Source organism: Synchiropus splendidus, chromosome 1 (assembly GCF_027744825.2).
Source record: "Synchiropus splendidus isolate RoL2022-P1 chromosome 1, RoL_Sspl_1.0, whole genome shotgun sequence".
Lineage (NCBI taxonomy): Eukaryota > Metazoa > Chordata > Actinopteri > Syngnathiformes > Callionymidae > Synchiropus > Synchiropus splendidus.
The window spans coordinates 6333576-6351204 of NC_071334.1; the positions used below are offsets into that span (position 1 = coordinate 6333576).

Here is a 17629-nt window from a genome sequence, read left to right on the forward strand (position 1 = left end):
AATTCTAATTGTTGAATTCACAAGAGAGTTACTAAACAGGAATGTTTATATCTGCAGGTGCGAGTCAGATATACGTGTCCCAGGCGCTTGCAGAACCTGATCTGCAGGTATGTTCTATGCAAATCTCTGTTGCTTAGGATCTATACATGAGTCAGTGAGTAAAAAACAAGCTGTCTGCGTGCACAGCATTGCACCTCTTCTGTCACCTGAAGTGATTTGCTCAGAACAAAGCGCTTGTTCTCTTCAGACATGTGACTTCTACCTGCTTTGTGACTCACTGTTCAATGTACTTTAATGAATATCGTGTAACAAGAACCTGAGGAAAGTTTACAATCAAGTACTGAGTTTGTGGAGGAAAGTTGCAGGAGCATTTGTCCCGGGGTCGTCATAAGTGAAAGGTCAGGAAGCCGCCTCCCTGTGGAGACAAAACCAGACCATGAGGCATTATATATATTAAAAACATGGACTTGTTTCATTACTGTTGATGAGGAAAAACAGAGGAGAAGGTTCTTACTGCTCTGGTTTGCTCGCAGAAATCCCAGATATCTGAGAAGACAGACACAAATGTTAGACTCCAAAACATCTACAGCAGTCAGTGTTTTATATAATGATAATAATCATTTTATTCAAGATGGGAGCATCAGTGAGTAGGATGTTGTGTTTGTTTGTGCAGTCTATAATGCATTGCTATGGTTCAGAGCATAGCAGTTTACTACTTATTTTATAATTCAGTAAACCACTCTTTTTGCACCATGCTACACCTCACCTTTGCCTTGGTGTTTCATTGAGGGGTAGCTCCCTAAAATCAAACTTAAACTCCATAAAACACGGAACTGGGGGAACCTTTACTGAAGCAACAGTACATGACTTTTATTAACATGAATGGACATATTGCCCAACAAATACGCCTTAGTGAGCAACCAAACAAAATGCATCAGAATGCAGTATCAGTTTGCCCTTTCATTTTAAACATATGAAAAAAATAACTTCACCTATACCAGTGATTCTTAACCATAGTTGGGCCGTGAGCGCCTCCTAGAGGGCCGCTAGAAGTATTTTTTTGTTTTACTCCTTTGGGCCGTGAGATGCTCAGTTTTAATACATGAGGCACGTATGGTGGCAATACAGTAGTGTGTCACTGAATTGACTTGACAGCTGCAAATCTGTGGCAGTTACCAACTATGAAGAAGTTCTTGAAAAGAAAAAAATTATAAACAAAGTGATGCTGCTTTCCTCCAGCAGTAAAAACTGTTCATGAAAGCAACTGTTGAAGTAGATTTGAAAATTAATTAGAAAAACTTATTGCAATACTTTCATTTATACTTTATTTATATCTTCTTTGGAGTTTAAATAACATATATATATTTTTTTATTTCATGATGTTTAGACATGGTTTTATTATATATATATATATATATTTTATTTATATTTATTCTGAATTTATTACGTTTTTCCAATTTTCTCAACAGTTTGCATCAAGTGCATTTTTTTTTCTTTTTTAGTAAATTTGATGAACATGACTTGCACCTGTTTCTCTTTTCGATGACAAATAAATAGATTTGTCAATGATCACATGGTTTCATGTCATTCCACAAGGTTTTGGTTTGTTTACATGTCAGTAGATTAAATATGGTTATTAATCACAAATGAAATCAAGAGTGATGAATCAGATCTATTCAATGGGCCCTGGGCCCATTTCTTCTGTGAAAGGTGGGCCCCGAGATCCAAAAGGTTCAGAACCCATGTCCTACACCACATATCTTTGACTCACAACACCCTTTTTTGGATGACTGCTGACATGTATAATGCACATGAATAACAAAGCTTAAATTCACACTGATCCTGTCACAATACCAACATGTGTTACCCTTAGCTAGTGATGGTTGGATGAAGCATCATGAAAGTATTGCAGAGTTGATGAAACTAGGTGGCGCTCTTGGTTTAGAAATGATGTGAGGTTTCATTGACTTAGTTGTTCAAGTCCAAAGATTTTACAGCAGACAGCGCCACCTGGTGGCCTCTGAAAACACACCCAAGGACACCAAGGACACCTCATCTACCCATTACCATGTAGAATCTCTCTCGATACACGCACCTACTTCACCTCTCTGTCGATGGATCGGAACTGCCAACTCCAGGAGGCGTTGTAGAGGAAGGGCCGCAGGTCAAAGCGGTTGTCATCAGGACTGTAGCTTTCGGCGTGGTAGGACGGGGTCACCGTGGTCATCTTGTGACGGTTGACAGAGTACATCCTGAAGAAGTGCTTCACCTTCTGCCCCACCTGCAGGGGGAGGGTGGCACGATGGAAGAAGGCACGGGTCTTTCTAGTGTTGCCGCCGGCGACTCACCTCTGCCACTGAGAGCACATCCCTCCACAGGTGGATGAGTTTACAGAACATGGAGTATGGGCCGCACTTGTAGATCTTCCTCAGGCGGCCGATCACTGACAGCTCCGAGTAGGTGATGCCCATGTCCGCCTGAGAACAGGGTTTACAGCTCCTGAATTTGTCACACGGCAGTATCTTCTGGTGAAGCCACACAACAGGAAATCAGAGGGAAGCAGAGCATGGGCTTGAACCCTGTGAATCCATCTTGATATGGGGGGTTTTCGTGTGTCATATCAGCAAGTTAGCCAGGCCCAAACCACCTGACACTGGCAACAAAGGTCAGGGTTGCACCAGCATGGCCGCCTCTGTCTGATTATCCAGCTCACTTCCCTGATCCTGTCCAGGTTGCCTCCCTGAGTTCTGGTCTACATTTGCCACGGGTCACCTTCAGGACCCATGAAGATGAATGGCAACCTGAACAGACTCGTAACTTGCACTTTACCATGCATGTACCTCATCGGTCTGAGCCACCTGTCCGTCCTTCAGAGGCTCCAGTTCTGCAGTAGGGGGCGCCGCCAGAATGCTGCGGGGCGTAGGACACATGACCAGGGCTCATTTTACTGAGTGACTTTACTGACTCAAACGTTATTATGGCGACCCACCCTGAGAGCGCGCTGAGCTGGAACCTCCCCACACAGTACTGCAGGAAGCTCTTCAGGTCCGTCTTGCTGATGCCTCCTATGGGGTTGATGTCGGCACTGGAGCAGTCATACTTGGTGAAGTAGCCTGTCAAACTGGAGGAAAAGCAAAGCAACATGGATCTTACAGTTACTGTGTTGTTTTCAAACTTATCAAGACTGAAAAACCAACCAGCATTAACTGTTTTCTAGGAGAAACAATTACATTTTTTAGGGGCCACTTGGCTGTGTGCGCGATGAGGGGCCAAAAAAACTGATGGAATGAATTGAATGAAGCTTTAATAAGATGGGAAAGTATAAGAAACTATTAAAGCAATATGGGAAAACTAGAATAAGAAATCAAGCACGATAAGCAACCGTGATACTACATTTTTTTACAATGTATTATTTCAATGTATTTCAATTTTATCTAAACAAATAGGCATCTAAATTCTCTAGAGTCTTTATACATATTTGAGAAGCAAGAAATATTGGTGTAACAAGTACATTTCTTCTTCTTTACTGCCGTGCTGCACTTCAGTACTTCAGGAATGTTTTGCTCACCTCTGTGCACTTGCCCTGTTGTTATGTGTCGCCCACTGTTTGTATGTCTTCTGTGTACCATGCCTGGTTGTTTTGTGCCAAGTGTTGACTTTAATTCTGTTTTATTGAATGAATTTACTCAATAATAGTCATGACTAATAAAGCCCATTGAATTATGTTGTTGTTGTTGTTAAAGACCATCAAATCTATTTATTATTATTATTATTATTGTTATTATGATGATTATTATTAATGGAATTCAAGTTTTAGCAATCCAATTTTCTATTATTATTTTATTATTCATTTATTTTTCAATGGAAATGGTAATAAGTAATCAGAAAAAAGTAATGATCAGATTTACAGTTCACTTCAAGAGGGTCACATGACGACAGGCAAAGCATCACATGGGACCCCACGCCATGTTTCGTACAGGTCTGCTCTGAGGGCTGACAGTGGTTTCCAAAAATCTATATTCTACTCCAGAAAAATGGTATTAGAGGAGACTTTTACCTCTCATCCACATTGGCAGAGCCCAGCACCAACAAGCCGCCGGGTCTTCCCCTGGACCACAGACTGAGCTGGGCAAACAGGTAGGCGAGGACCATCCTGACCCGAGCCTGGAACCATGCAGGAGAGATTAGCAGAGTACAAGTACTAAGTGAACATGAAAGAGAGGCGGGAGAGAGAGGTGGTCGAAGGGAGGTCAAGTGGATTCCCACAAACCCACAAACCTCAGCAGCCACTGATTCCCAATTCTGTTTACAGACATGTGATGCTCAGTTCTGAGCTGAGGCAGAGCTCACCTGTAGGTTCTGCAGTGCCAGGTTCTCTCTGCGACTGCCTCCATTCACAGTGAAGCGGGGGGAGCTCTTTGTCACCAGGGAGAATATACCCAGGATTCCTGTCACTGCCGCGTCAATGTTGATGTTCAGGTGGTAACTGCAGCAGACAAACACCGCATCATGAACATCAACATCATCTCCAGGCTCAGTCAGCCGTTCTTCATCAAGTCTCATCTTGTTTGTTAACTCACTCAAACAAGCCACAAGAAGCAGCTACTATCCACCTCCACCTCACCTGCCGATTTGAGCTGCAAGGTCTTTGGCTCGATTCCGAGTCTCTTCAGAGCTGTTTTCACTGGCCATGTAGCACGTAGTGAAGATGTGAGCGCACAGCTCGTTCGGCTCCTGAGGATAGTAAGACTCATCCCCAACTATCCTGCGGACGTCCTTCAGGACCTGTTGGTCTGAGAAGAAACATGCTCATCACATACCCGTGAACATGAACAGCTGTTCTCTCAAGAGAGGGATGTGGGGTGAACACAGCAGCCAGTGGGGCAGATTTGTAATGTTTCAGTACTTACCCCCGTCTTGAACGGCACGGCAGACCAGGACACACATAGAGTAGACGATGCAAGCGGTGGAGGAGCTATCCACACCTCCACTGAGGGGCAGCAGGAAGCCTCCCTGGAAGAGAAGTCCAGGTTTCACAAACCCACAGCTACATTCTTATCGAGTAACATTGAGACCTTGTAAAGATTTCAGTTTACGCACTAGTCTCAGTAGCTCATCCTCAGACAGACAGACAGACAGACAGACAGACAGACAGACAGACAGACAGACAGACAGACAGACAGACAGACAGACAGACAGACAGACAGACAGATAGACAGATAGACAGATAGACAGATAGATGGCCTTTATAATGGTTATACTGTTTTCAGTACTCCTCACCTGCCCACTCCTCCTCAGGTAGTCCCACAGCCAGCACGCCGGCCCCAGGCTGCCAACAAAAAAAGGGACAAAAAAAAACTCACATTGGTGATGAGTGTCTTTTTACATGTGATGAATGCAGAGTATTGTGTAGGAGGAGATGAAAGTGAAGAGATGGGCTTCCTTTCACTTGGCTTCAGTGGACAGACAGCTTCCAACCAATCCACCAGTGTAAAACCTCTACGCAGCTCTCACACAGTTTATTTTTTCCAACCCCACAAGTAATAGTGCATTACTTGATTTTCTATTAGTTTTGAATAAGTTAAGAAAAACATTGTTTCCATGTTTGTCACACACAAATGTTTCAAATCATTTAACAAATTTAAATATTAGTCAAGGATAGAAATCACAAAATGAAAAGCTAAGTTTTCATTTTGAGGGGAAACAAAATTCTTGCCGTATACCTGATCTCTTCCTCGGCTGAGTAATGGTGACACGTGATGGGCTCATGCGTTGGGATGATGATGTCATCGTGGCTGCTTAAAGCAAAGTCCACTCTGACTCGGTGGTAAGGCTCTGAATCCTGGAGAAAAAAAAAGACACATTGAGACACTGCTTCCACCGTCACAGTAGTGTAGCCACTAAAGTTCAGAGAGACCACGTGGTGTTTGAGTGGCAGCAGCGGCAGCAGCGGCAGCAGCATCTTACCTGGCTTGTATGATGCATTGCCCCTCGGTAGCTGCGGACATCCTCCAGGTCAAGAGTAGCTGTTACCACCTCCTGTGGAACGAACGTACACATGGCAATGAATCAAGTTCATGGCTGGACCAATTCACTTATTATTAATAATTGTGAGTTGTGATTGTGATTGGGTGAGTTCAGGATCCCACCACTGAGTTTGCCCCCCGACGCCATGAAAATCTCAGCTCTTCTGCTGTTTTTGTCGAGCCTCTCATGACTCACAACCTGGTCATCGGTCGTCAAGCAGGGCACAAAGCCAAACTCACCACATCATCCAAGGAGAACTGAGCTCCCTGGGCCACGACTTCACCATTAATGGCCACCATGGGACACCCGTCGTAATAGAGGCGGTCTCCATCGCAGCCCCTCTGGTTTGAATACAGGTAAATGCCGCCACACTGGGAAGACACAACCAGCAAAGCTGAGACTACCGAGTAAGCAGGTTTCAGATAGGTTCACAGACTTCTACCTTGATGGTGGCGGACTTCAGCAGGTTGATTCTGTCGTCGGCTTTTCGCAGCGCATGGTGACTGGCGGACGAATTAGTGAAGATTTCAATGCCGTCCAAGGACATCGATATGTGAGGACTGAACATAAAACAACAACATTAAACACAGCTGTCAGTTGTTTTGATTCTAGACTCTCGTAAAGAGCAAAAGAGTTTCCTGTTCTCTCCAGTCAAAGCTTTACCTGTGAGAGTTCCACAGCTCCTCACACATCTCAGTGCCAATGCAGGTGTCGTTGGTGGACAACACACAGTCTCCAAAAGGTACTGTCACCTAATGGGAAAAAAAAATCCTTGTTCCACAAGTGAACTGAGTGCAAGGTGGATACGTTTATTAGTACTTCATACCTGTCCGGTCACCTGCTGAATCATTCGAGGTAGAAAATATTCATCCACTCTCCTTTCAAAAATTCAACACACACAAGCGTCAATGGCAATTATAAACAATACATAGGCTGCAAGGCAAAATTCCTGAAGAGTCACTGACATCTTTGAAAATCAGAAGCAAGCAAGTGTTTACTTCTAACTGATGCATGATGAATATTTCCAGGGATACACCAAACATTGGGTGGCCGAATATGTAGTGCACAAAAGCAACAGTGATGGATCATGCAGGAGCGGTTCAACACTCTTCAGTTGATCATTTCTTTAAATAAAAATGAGGAGTTTTGACACAATAACACACTGTGCCGATACTGTGTTGATACTGTGTCACTGAATACTGACACCTGCTGGACATTAAAAATCCCTGCAGGCAACCGACGACAGACTGAGCTGACAGACCTACTGTAAATAATAATAATATCATTTAAGTCTTTGCATTGATTATTATTTCAAATTCTTAAAATAAACAACATGTATCATGATGTGAAAAACGTGAAAACGATGTGAATATGGATCCTTGCGAACTCTTTTTTTTTTTTTTTTTTTTTTACACATTTTTATTCAGAAAAAATGTTTTTCCAAGGCTTATAAATTTTGTAAATTGAATTACAACTTGAAATTAATTTGAATTAAAATGGAAGAAGACGAGTCTGGGTAAAGGTAGAAATAAAGCACATCACTATAGCGGGACCCATCACTACATGTCAGTGTCAGTTATTAAGCAGCGGAGTGTTGAAGTTTTTGGATATTTCAAAGTGAGCGAGAATAGAAGCAGCAAAAGGACAATCATTCATTTGTGATGGGTTCATCTACTTTAGTGCATTTTTGTAAAGCATGTTTCATTTGAAGGACTAATATAAATGAAACACTTTGTTGCGCTTTTTTTCTGGAAAGCAAAGGCAGAAACATATTTTTAAATGTGAAAACGAATCATCTGAACATTTACTTTCTTTGAAAAACATGTATTCTTGGCTATTCAATACGTGTTCGGCCACATTTTCATTTCAGTGCATCCCGAGTATTTCGGGGAAATTTTATTGAAATCCGTCTATAACTTCCCAGATTTATTTACAAACAGACAAACTGATGAAAAACATAACTGAGCACAGCAACGAGAATCACAAAACGGGATCGGCCAAGCCAACCTTTCTTTCCACGGTGAGAACCAGCGCATCTCCCTGTAGTTGCCTGACTGGGCCATCACCACCTTCGGCCTGATCAGCAGAATCTTCCTGAGGAGAGCGGAGGGAAGTCAGAGATGAGACAGTCTTGTGGTTCCGAGGCTGCAATACTAGCTCACTTGTTGAGGAACAGGACTCGACAGTTGTAGCGTACGTTGTGATGCATGACAGGCCTGTGGAGAAGGAAAATCAAATGGGTCATTGTGAAGGTCTAAAGTCTGAGCTGCAATGATTCACCAACCCATGATGGATTCTGTAGTTAGCCTGTTTTGATGATGTCACCAACTGGGTCCCCAAAATGTCCCACTTGAGAACACAAGGGTTCCCTCATTAAACCCTCCTCACTGGTCTAATCCAAAATATACGCCCCAAAACCTCTGTGTCCCATTTGACTCTTCACTTTCATCTGATCTTCACAAAAGAAACAGACCCGTCCTGGTTTTCATAGATAAAAATGATAGCTAAAATCAGCAGAAACGCTGAGAAACTGGCCTGGACCACATCAACACCATCAACAATCTGACCGTCTGGGTGGATACTGACATGCCCACATCGCAGATGATGTCCTGAGTCTCAGGAGATTCCAGGAGCTTCTGCAACACTTCAAAGCAGTGGAGTTGGGTGTCCGACTCGTGGAAGTGGTCTGCACAGCCATAGCCGCTGAACACATGAGAAACCAAATGTTAAACTTGACGTTTCTGCTGGAATATTCTCAGTATCACTGAACCCCTCATGTGGAGATTGTTTGCAACTACTGTGGTACTGATTCACCAGTGTATGGCGTCATTACCAGATGTCCAGCTCCGGACCCAGTCGGTACTTGGCCCCTCGAGATTTAGCAAGTTTGATACCTGAAGAAAAAAGCAGATACTGATGCGAGTCAAAACGCTGGAAAAAAAAGTGTGTACTTCAGTAGAATAATATACATTTTGAAATTAACATCTTCACATCTATTTTTGTATGAAACCTGTTTTGTTTCTAATGCATTTATCTTTATTGCCAACAGAGCCATGTTCCAGCACACTGTACATAACAAGTCACTCTTATAATGTCACAATTCAAAAGCATTACTTCTGCACGTCAGGTGGAAACAATAATCGAATACTGTCAACGTGTCACTGCTATGTCACTGCTATCTATCTATCTATATATATATATATATATATATATATATATATATATATATATATATATATATATACATACAGCTCTGCTACGCTCTACAAGTCACTTGATACCAACTTTTGAGACCAACTTTAACTAAAGGCAGAGGAGTTTCAGGTGAAGGAAGTGAAGGAAGTCACTTCTTTGTATGAGGCACTTATTTGCCTGAGCCAGTTTGCCTGTTTACCTTTACCTGTCCACCACAGTGGACTTGTCCCAGCATACATTCACCTACTGTCGTGCCAGTGTAACAGTAAAGGCTCAGTAGTTCTGCAACTACTTCGGACTAAAGCAAGAGTCAGACGTCGTAAAGCAATGTAAACAGATGATTTCAATAGAGGTCGAGAACTAATGTGCGACTGAAGCAAAACCCGACTCTGTGGCAGACGCGCGCGTGACCTACTGTGCAAGATCCTGAGCAGGTTTCCATCGAAGTCCAAAGCCCACTGGTCCAGGGAGCAGGTCGCTAAAGTCACCTTCCGACCCATTCTGCTCCAAGTGTTGATGCCGAGTCAGCGCCGAGTAGGACTCGTTCCAGTGGCAACACTTTAAAAAACACGAACTAAATGAGAGTCTAAGTGAAGTTGACGTGAGTTTAGTTGAAGCTGTCAAACCGCAACTGCCGCTGCAGCAGAGACAGACCTGCGAGAGTCAGGCGCTAGATGACGTCACTACAGCTGCTCCACGGGGACAAAAAAAAAACCCACGATAGACCGCTTTACGCTCGGTCCGTTGTAATTATTATTATTCAGTTAGAATAATGGTAACGTTCCTCTCACGCGCTACTTATTTGTCCTCTGTGTTTGAGTGCTGGGTGTGATTAACAACGATCGCTATATTTTCCACACAACTTGTTATTTAGCAATATTATGTTGAATTGAAGTGAATTTCCAATTTTTTTTTCAACATTTTTCAGCATTAGACGTAACGTATTTACGCCTTTTAGTGATGTAACTCTGTGTGACTAAAAAATTGAAACATTGATATTTTTGTATTATCATTGTATTCTTTTCTATGATAATCGTTTATAATGTCACTGAAATGCTTGTTTTTAAAAAGTATGCAACAGTCATTGCATTTCCCTGTGATAAAATGTGTCACTTGGCTTCGATTCACATTTAACAGCCAGTAGTTATTGTTGTGTTGGAAGCCATCAATGAAGACAAAAGTTGGGTGTTTAGAACAACAACATATTTAAAACATATATATATATATATATATATATATATATATATATATATATATATATATATATATATATATATATATATATATATATATATATATATATATATATATATATATATATATATATATATATATAACAACAGAGGAATTCATTTCAAAATGTGTGTACCGTGCCTATGGTTCTATTTTTAAATCTCTAACGCTTGATAACCAGACTTGATAAGATAACATCAATGTGGCAGAAGAAATCTGTGGCTCGGGAGAATGCATTCAAATAAACCTTTATTGTTGTTGTACGTGACAGTAAGTGGTGGCACAACACATTTTGATGGATGAGGCTACCATGCCATGTTTGTTGCATAAAAAAAAAACATGAAAGACTTGTAGAAACTTAAAAACTGGGTGGAGTTTTGAGCTGCTGCATTGGCGCAATTGTGAGGCTTACAAATCCTCATCGTCCCGAACTGCACTGCATGGGTGACGGAGGAGCGCCGGAGCTTCCAAAGGGCGCTGCTGAGAGAAGAAGAGACAGGACTCACAGGACTTGCTACCAAGAAAAAATAACTGTGGTCACAGACATTAGGTTGCTGAGCTCAGTCTGACTGAGGTGATAAATCCAATTTCTCTGTGGGTTTGAGCCGTAATTGAGACCTACCAGTCCGGTTTCCAGTGATGTGATGCCAGTAAGCAGACCGAGGCAGGATGTCAGTGGGAGTACAGGGGTGGGAGCTCAGCTCCGACCGTTTTGTCAGCCACTAAAGGAACAAATAATGAGAAGGTTAAGAACTACACATGACAAAAATGGAACATTCAAAAAGGGGCCCTATCCTGCTTTGTCCAGGGGCTTCAAAATGACCCCTGTGTTTATTCATCTGTAAATATAAATGTATAAATACACATTTTGATTTGTGTACTGCTTATTCTAGACGGTGGGAAGACAGTGGCATCTTTTAAGCTGACCCCTGACTTGGACAGACTCTAGCATATGGTACAGAGATCTAAGAATTATGTTCCACAAATGTCACAGTCCAAGTTAAAGTGAGATAAATACTAGCTACCTGGATGTAACTCCAGCTCTATGAGTACGTCTAAGTGATTTCTTGGCATTAAGAGCTTTGAACAAAATTCTAGTCACAGATCTTTTTTCGCCAGTTCTGTCATTTTTCTCATCGTGTGCTGATTTGCCTGAGGCAAAATATTACACTCCTGATGCCAGAGAGGTTCGGGACAAAACCACCTCTCCAGACAGACAGAAGTATGGGACCAAAGCCTGTGTTGTCTGTGTTCCCTCAACTGCATGTAAAAGCCCATGATATGAATAGGACACTCTGTGGACTGTTGAGTTATGAGGCACATCACCCTGCTGTTCCTGTCCAGCTCCATCAGCGCCCTCTTGTGGCGCTCCGCGATGGCCAGGGTGGAGGAGTGGACCCTCTGGTAGATTTGTTCTCCTTCTCTCGTCTGGAAAGTGTAGAGTCCTTCTCCACTGTCGCATTTGCTGCACACACCATTGTCACCTTATCGTCGGAAGCAGAGTGCTAGTACAACACTGCGGTAACTGGAATTTTAAGGGCCCCACAAGGAGGTGTTTTCCCCCGAAATTGGACCTCACTAGGATAGACATGCTCACACGCTCACACTCCTCACCTTCCCGCCTCAAAGGTGAAGCGTGTGGCATCACGGCCATAGCGACGCAGCGAGCTGAGGGGCCATGTGACCAGCCTGGTGCTGGGGTTGTTGACATCCCATAGGTAGATGTTCTCCTGAGTTATCTGCATCATACACTCGCCATAGATGTCCAGGTTGGGGTGGGGAAGGAGAAAGACATCGAAGCGTTCTGGACAAGAACAGAACATCGTGGGATTGAGGAGCAACAACTTCAATGTCGTATACCGTCACTTGTGAGTCTGTTCTAGCAGAGCATCACCACCCGTGTTTGTATTCCAGCATGAGCATGTGTGGCACCTGTGCATTCACACTGCACGCCAGCGGCCAGAAGGTCCGGCTCCCCCAAACTGATGTCATTCAGTCGACTTCCCACACACTCTATGTGTAACGTCTTGAACCAGTCTTCTGCCTCCAGTTCTGGAGAGATGAAAGAAAACATATGCTGTTATTATTATTGTTATTATTTTTCATTGTTGTGCATTTCCCCCAAGAGGTTGCCAGAGCTAGTCAGTCTCCTCCACCTTAACACAGTGTATGTTGTGCATCCTCTGTAGTCGCTCACACCTAGTCCATCTCGTCCTTCATCTCACCATTGCAGCCCAATCTTCCTCGTCTTCTTCTACCTGGTGTCCAGCATGTTCCTTGTCTCTCCTCTTCATGTGTCTAAATAAGCTTTTTTCAACTGGACGCCAGACAAATTCACCAGTTCACTGATGCGCCTCTAACGTGACCACACATCTTCACCACAGAATGATGGAGTGTTCCTTGACTGACGCGCGACGCCACAGACTGTCTTCACCGCAGAGCTAACAGAGCTAACGTCTCACATCAAAACTTTATTGACACTCGTAGACCAGCAAAGTTTGCTCTGTGGTTTAAAGGTTGGCTAAAATCTAAATGGAGAACCAAATCAATGCTCTCCAAAATGTGACAAGAGAAGGATATATTATGTTATGAAGCGGAGGCAAAGAATGTCAAAAATTGTCGAAAACTAGAATAAACTCATGCAAAAGAGATGGGGATGAAGACATTCATTTAAAATAAATAAATAAATCATTATATATTTATGCCACATTGCCCACCCTTTTCTGGAGACATTTTTATACAGCCATTTTCTGCTACAGTGGTACCTCGGTTTTCGAACGTCCTGGACTTTTTGCTACTGATTTCGAATGAAAATGCAGAACTTGAACGCCCCCGAAAAAACGACGTGCTTTGTTATTGTGTATAACGCAGCCTCTGTATGCAGACGTGTCCCGTTAACTACAGTTACTGGCTGTTTTTTCTTCATATTGAGGTGTAAAACCTTTCCTGTCTCCGCACTGGACCGTGGTAGAGTGTCACAGGGGAGGTGCTGGAGCGCTCACTCCAGGGTTTGATGTCCTGTTGTGGGCTGGAGCTGGGACAGGGATGAGGCCAGTCTGGGACAGAGCGTGACTTGGTTTATGACTTTGTCACAGCCAAACTGCACAGAAGCGCACATTCAGAGCTGGACACGCACCGGGCACCTCTTCACTTCTGGAGAGACCTCACTCACTCGGCAACCCCTCCCACATGCAGCGGCCACACACATAGAGGAACAGCGCACCTGCAGCAGACACTCTACATTCACTCCTACAAAAGACTATTTTAAGGCTTGGAACGCATTAGTTCTTTTTCCATTCATTGTAATGGGAAGAATCGATTCGGATTTCGAACAAATTGCTTCAAGAACGGCCGTCTGGAACGAATTGTGGTCGAGAACCAAGGTACCACTGTATTTGTTTCAGCAAATAAATAACAATTGGTATGGCAAATAACAATACAATTGTACAAATTAAAAATGATTTTCCACAGGACTTCGAACTAAGTACAATTGTGCTTTGACCTATGTACCTTCAGCAGTGTGCCTTGCTATTTTTTTCATTACCAGAAGTGTATGGTAGCTTAAATAAGGTTGAAAAACACTGGTCTAAATCATTGGAGTCTGGTCTCCTCAACTTGAGATTCTAATGCTTTATTATGAGATCATAGCAAGAAACAAAGGAAGACGTGCGTTACAGTGTTACCTCTATAAAATGGATGCATGAAGAATGGTTCTATCTAACAGATGCAAATGTCTTCTAAAGGAAGGAACTTATCTTGTATGTAGACGAGAAAAGGCCCTTCACTAAGAGATAAACCAGAATGGAAAAGTAACTTTTTGGAGCACATTTCGTGGTGTAAAAAAACCCCACAAACTATACATCGTTTGCTTGTGATAAAGTGCTTCTCTTTTACCTGAATCACAGGTGAAGGTGCGTGATGTGTCATCCGCGAAGACGACAGTCACAGCATGTCGCTTGGTGTCCCTCAGCAACCGTGTGACAGTCTTGACATTGCTGAGCTCAATCACCTAGACAAGAGTTGGATGGAAACAATAGATAAATTGTATAGTAAGATTAAGATTCACTGTGCAGCCTGCACAAACATGTGAGAACAAGCTCTATAATAATGGCTTGGAGAAGCATCAGAATGAGGAAGCTGTAGGATGCTGCTGTTGGTTGAGTGTTTACACAAGTGCTGGTTCACTGCAAGCACTAGCATCTCCAGCGTTGACAGAGAGCGGTTTGAAAAGGAGTGAGGGTCAGTTACGTGGACAAAACACCTCAGTGATCTCAGACACTACAGGAGAACAGACACCTGGTTTGAAATGAACAAACACAGGCAACGGAGGCCACTTCATTACGGAACCAGACAAGGGACAGGTAGTCAGCAATAGAAAACGAAGACAAACTTTTTTTATTATGGTTTTTAATATTTCAGCGTCATAACAATTTTTTCAAAGGTTCCATTTCAGGAACGGCAGAGTAACACACTCCACACATCATTTGCACATGATGGTGGGAGGAGACACCTGTATGCACAGAGACCAAGGGAGTTTCCCACAGGCCATGCAAAAATAAAATAGTAATAATAATAATTTACATTTTCAAGTAATAACCATCGTATTATGTTTGATTTTGAGATTCCTTTTTTTGTTGCACCACTGGGAATTATTGTGAAACCTGATAAATATCTTTTATCATCCATCATATAGCGTGACTTCAGAAGTGTGTACTGAACTGATGGCAGCCTTTCAGGTCACACACTGCTTGTGGAGTAGCGTGCTGTTGCTAAACAGCTGGTGACCCCTGCTGTACATGGATCTACCCCTCCCGCAAAAGGAAAAAAACTAAACAAAATAATCCAGTCAGCGTACAGCAGAAGACACACCTTAAGACAGGTTCGACTGTATGACGACTTCTCATCCTGGTGTTTCTCCAGTCGATGTGGTCCTTTGCTGGATGATTTCTTGAAAACCAGCCAGCAACGTCGATAGATCTGGAAGGGCAGGGGGAAAATGAATTAGGAATCATTTTCATTTTTGTAAAGTGTCTTTGAGTCGCCTAGAAAAGCATAATAATCATAATAATAATAATAATAATAATAATAATAATAATAATAATAATAATAATAATAATAATAAGAAATGTCCCGCCAGACTTTCGTGTGTAGGACAGATTTTATATAACAAATTTTATTTAAATTGATTTACTTAGTAAATACTATGTATTTACTGGCAACGGCTTGATGAGGTTTCATGAAACAGTGTCCTGCTCATCAGAGGCCACCAGATGGCGCTGTTTGCTGTAAAATGTTTGGACTTGAACAACCATTTCAATGAAACCTCACATCATTTTAAAACCTACAGCGCCATCTGGTGGCCTCCAAAAATCAGGACACTGTTTCATCCACCCCGCAATACTGTTTCATAATACCATCATACCAGTATCAAAATATGTAACGGACTCAGGGCAGCTACAACAGAATGGTGCTGCAGGTGGTGGCCACATGTTTTCAGCCCATTTCTAGGCAACTTTTGCATTTTGCCAGTGTTGACAGGGCTTCTGTGGCTGCAGGACAGAGACGAGTGGTGGGATGGAACAGTATGTGATATCCCAGGGGTGTTAGGTGGACTCAGGACAGGGGAGCGGGCAGGTGGATACACCACATCAATAGCGTCTTCATGCAGGAATCGCTGACACAAGGTGGCTGTTATTTGTGTGGCCCTAAACTGGGCTGGGAGAGCGTACATTGACCAGCCATACTGGGTGAGACGCTACATCTGAGCAACTTCTGTGGCCTGCAGAAACCACAGCTTCCTGATGGGTATTGGCCGTGAAACGGACCGGAAGGGACGAGGACAGAGAAGCGGTCTGTGGCCACCATCTGCAGAACCAATTCGTCATGTTGCAGTCTGAGGATATGGGTGAAAAAGTTTGGCCTCATGGCAGAGTAAATAAAGCTGGTCAGCTCAAGAGGCGGTGAATGACGCCCTCAACCCTCGGTAGTATTGCCCTTTGACCTCTGAATACGGTCGCCACAGATTCAACACCCCAGATAGAACATTGACTCACCCCGAGCTTGCGGCTGCGCAGGCGGACGTATCCTTGCTTGACAACGTCATTGAAGTTGGAGGCCATTTCCAAAGCCAGCATTCCATCTCAAGACCGTCCAGCTTTCTTCTATTGCGCCTCCGCTGAGCGCCCAAGAACGGAGTGGCTGCCGCGGGTGTGCACCATGGAGCGCCGCGCTCTCCCCGCCGGCATGCCTTTCATTGAGATGGTCAGAAATGCCTTTCACAAGAGTCAGGGAAATGAGAAGAGGAATGGTAATGGAGGATTATATATATAAGCATATATTATTCATTGTTGAGTGGGAAGCACAACATTATCATTTATTATTCATTGTGTAGCACACGCACTGATAAGTAGATGGGAAAGCTGGAAGTGTTTGGGTGGCGCTGCCTTTATGTGTGTGTGTCTACAAGTGACTAAGTTTGAGTGAGTGTGTACCAGCATGTGTGTATATACACTGGTATAATAATAATTTTAAGAGCACCGAGACAGAAATGGAACACACAAGAAAGGACACACCTGCGAGCCTGTACACATCACATGAACGTAAACAAGACTATTAAAAGTGTAGCTGCACACCGACAGATTACTTCACAGTCTAGGGGCCCGGAAGTTCAGGTGCCCTTAGATTCAGTCTCAACAACCAGTCAGGACCTCAGGATCGTGGAGGACAAGATGGCATTTGCCATCTGGCTCGAACTGCTGCAGCAGCAGGAGAATCCCGAACTGAAAGGTAAGTCTGTGTATCGTCTGCATCACAACATCATTTGATCTAGCGGTGAAAGAGAGATGGAAAATACAACGGGACCTAATGCAGGACAATGGAAGGGTCAACGGTGATCAGCGGCAGAGTTTGTTCTAGCTCAGGGGTTCTTAACCTTTTTGATCTCAGGGTCCACCTTTTTCAGAACAAATGGACCCATCCAATACATTTATTTGTTATAGAAAAGTCCAACCAGCAGCAGGACCAGGCGCATATTCATCATATTTACAGTTAATCCAAACCGAGAAAACTATAAAAAAATAAAATTAACATAAAAAATAAAATTAACATAACAAAACAATGGCTAAATGGCATAAAATAAAATGATATGTATTGTTTTATAAACTATAAAGAAGAT

At 43.0% G+C, this 17629-nt stretch overlaps 2 protein-coding genes across 3 annotated transcripts; both read right to left on the minus strand.

Moving 5' to 3' along the window:
* Positions 1 to 269: 269 nt before the first annotated feature.
* Positions 270 to 9876, minus strand: nadsyn1 (NAD synthetase 1). Of its 2 annotated transcripts, none has more exons than XM_053854047.1 (22): positions 9638 to 9876; positions 8861 to 8921; positions 8614 to 8730; positions 8190 to 8243; positions 8035 to 8121; positions 6854 to 6905; positions 6691 to 6779; positions 6470 to 6587; positions 6267 to 6398; positions 5968 to 6039; positions 5724 to 5842; positions 5281 to 5329; positions 4911 to 5013; positions 4625 to 4793; positions 4351 to 4486; positions 4058 to 4164; positions 2990 to 3121; positions 2841 to 2910; positions 2349 to 2477; positions 2105 to 2281; positions 515 to 546; positions 270 to 415 (listed from the first exon to the last, which is right to left on the minus strand). In XM_053854047.1, the coding sequence occupies exons 1-22, from the start codon at positions 9720 to 9722 to the stop codon at positions 400 to 402; spliced, it is 2106 nt and encodes a 701-aa protein (XP_053710022.1). In that variant the 5' UTR covers positions 9723 to 9876; the 3' UTR covers positions 270 to 399. The 2 variants fall into 2 exon arrangements, with proteins under 2 accessions (XP_053710022.1, XP_053710023.1); XM_053854048.1 differs by having other exon boundaries at positions 303 to 415; positions 2096 to 2281.
* Positions 9877 to 10795: 919 nt separating this feature from the next.
* dok4 (docking protein 4) lies at positions 10796 to 17003 on the minus strand. The gene is made up of 8 exons (XM_053847602.1): positions 16509 to 17003; positions 15325 to 15432; positions 14350 to 14464; positions 12388 to 12507; positions 12070 to 12259; positions 11782 to 11920; positions 11078 to 11177; positions 10796 to 10935 (listed from the first exon to the last, which is right to left on the minus strand). The coding sequence occupies exons 1-8, from the start codon at positions 16587 to 16589 to the stop codon at positions 10874 to 10876; spliced, it is 915 nt and encodes a 304-aa protein (XP_053703577.1). The 5' UTR covers positions 16590 to 17003; the 3' UTR covers positions 10796 to 10873.
* Positions 17004 to 17629: the final 626 nt, after the last annotated feature.

What these genes read in the sequence shown, in the direction of transcription:
- nadsyn1 (XM_053854047.1), bottom strand. Translation starts at nt 9,722, where the DNA reads ATGGGTCGGAAGGTGACTTTAGCGACCTGCTCCCTGGACCAGTGGGCT. An exon ending in ATCATCTGCGATGTGGGCAT is followed by an intron (nt 8,244 to 8,613) that starts GTCAGTATCCAC and finishes CCTTCTCCACAG; the next exon opens with GCCTGTCATGCATCACAACG. An exon ending in TGAAGTCCGCCACCATCAAG is followed by an intron (nt 6,399 to 6,469) that starts GTAGAAGTCTGT and finishes GTGTCTTCCCAG; the next exon opens with TGTGGCGGCATTTACCTGTA.
- dok4 (XM_053847602.1), bottom strand. Translation starts at nt 16,589, where the DNA reads ATGCTGGCTTTGGAAATGGCCTCCAACTTCAATGACGTTGTCAAGCAA. An exon ending in TGCGCAGCCGCAAGCTCGGG is followed by an intron (nt 15,433 to 16,508) that starts GTGAGTCAATGT and finishes CTGCCCTTCCAG; the next exon opens with ATCTATCGACGTTGCTGGCT. An exon ending in AGCTGGACAGGAACAGCAGG is followed by an intron (nt 11,178 to 11,781) that starts GTGATGTGCCTC and finishes TTGTTCCTTTAG; the next exon opens with TGGCTGACAAAACGGTCGGA.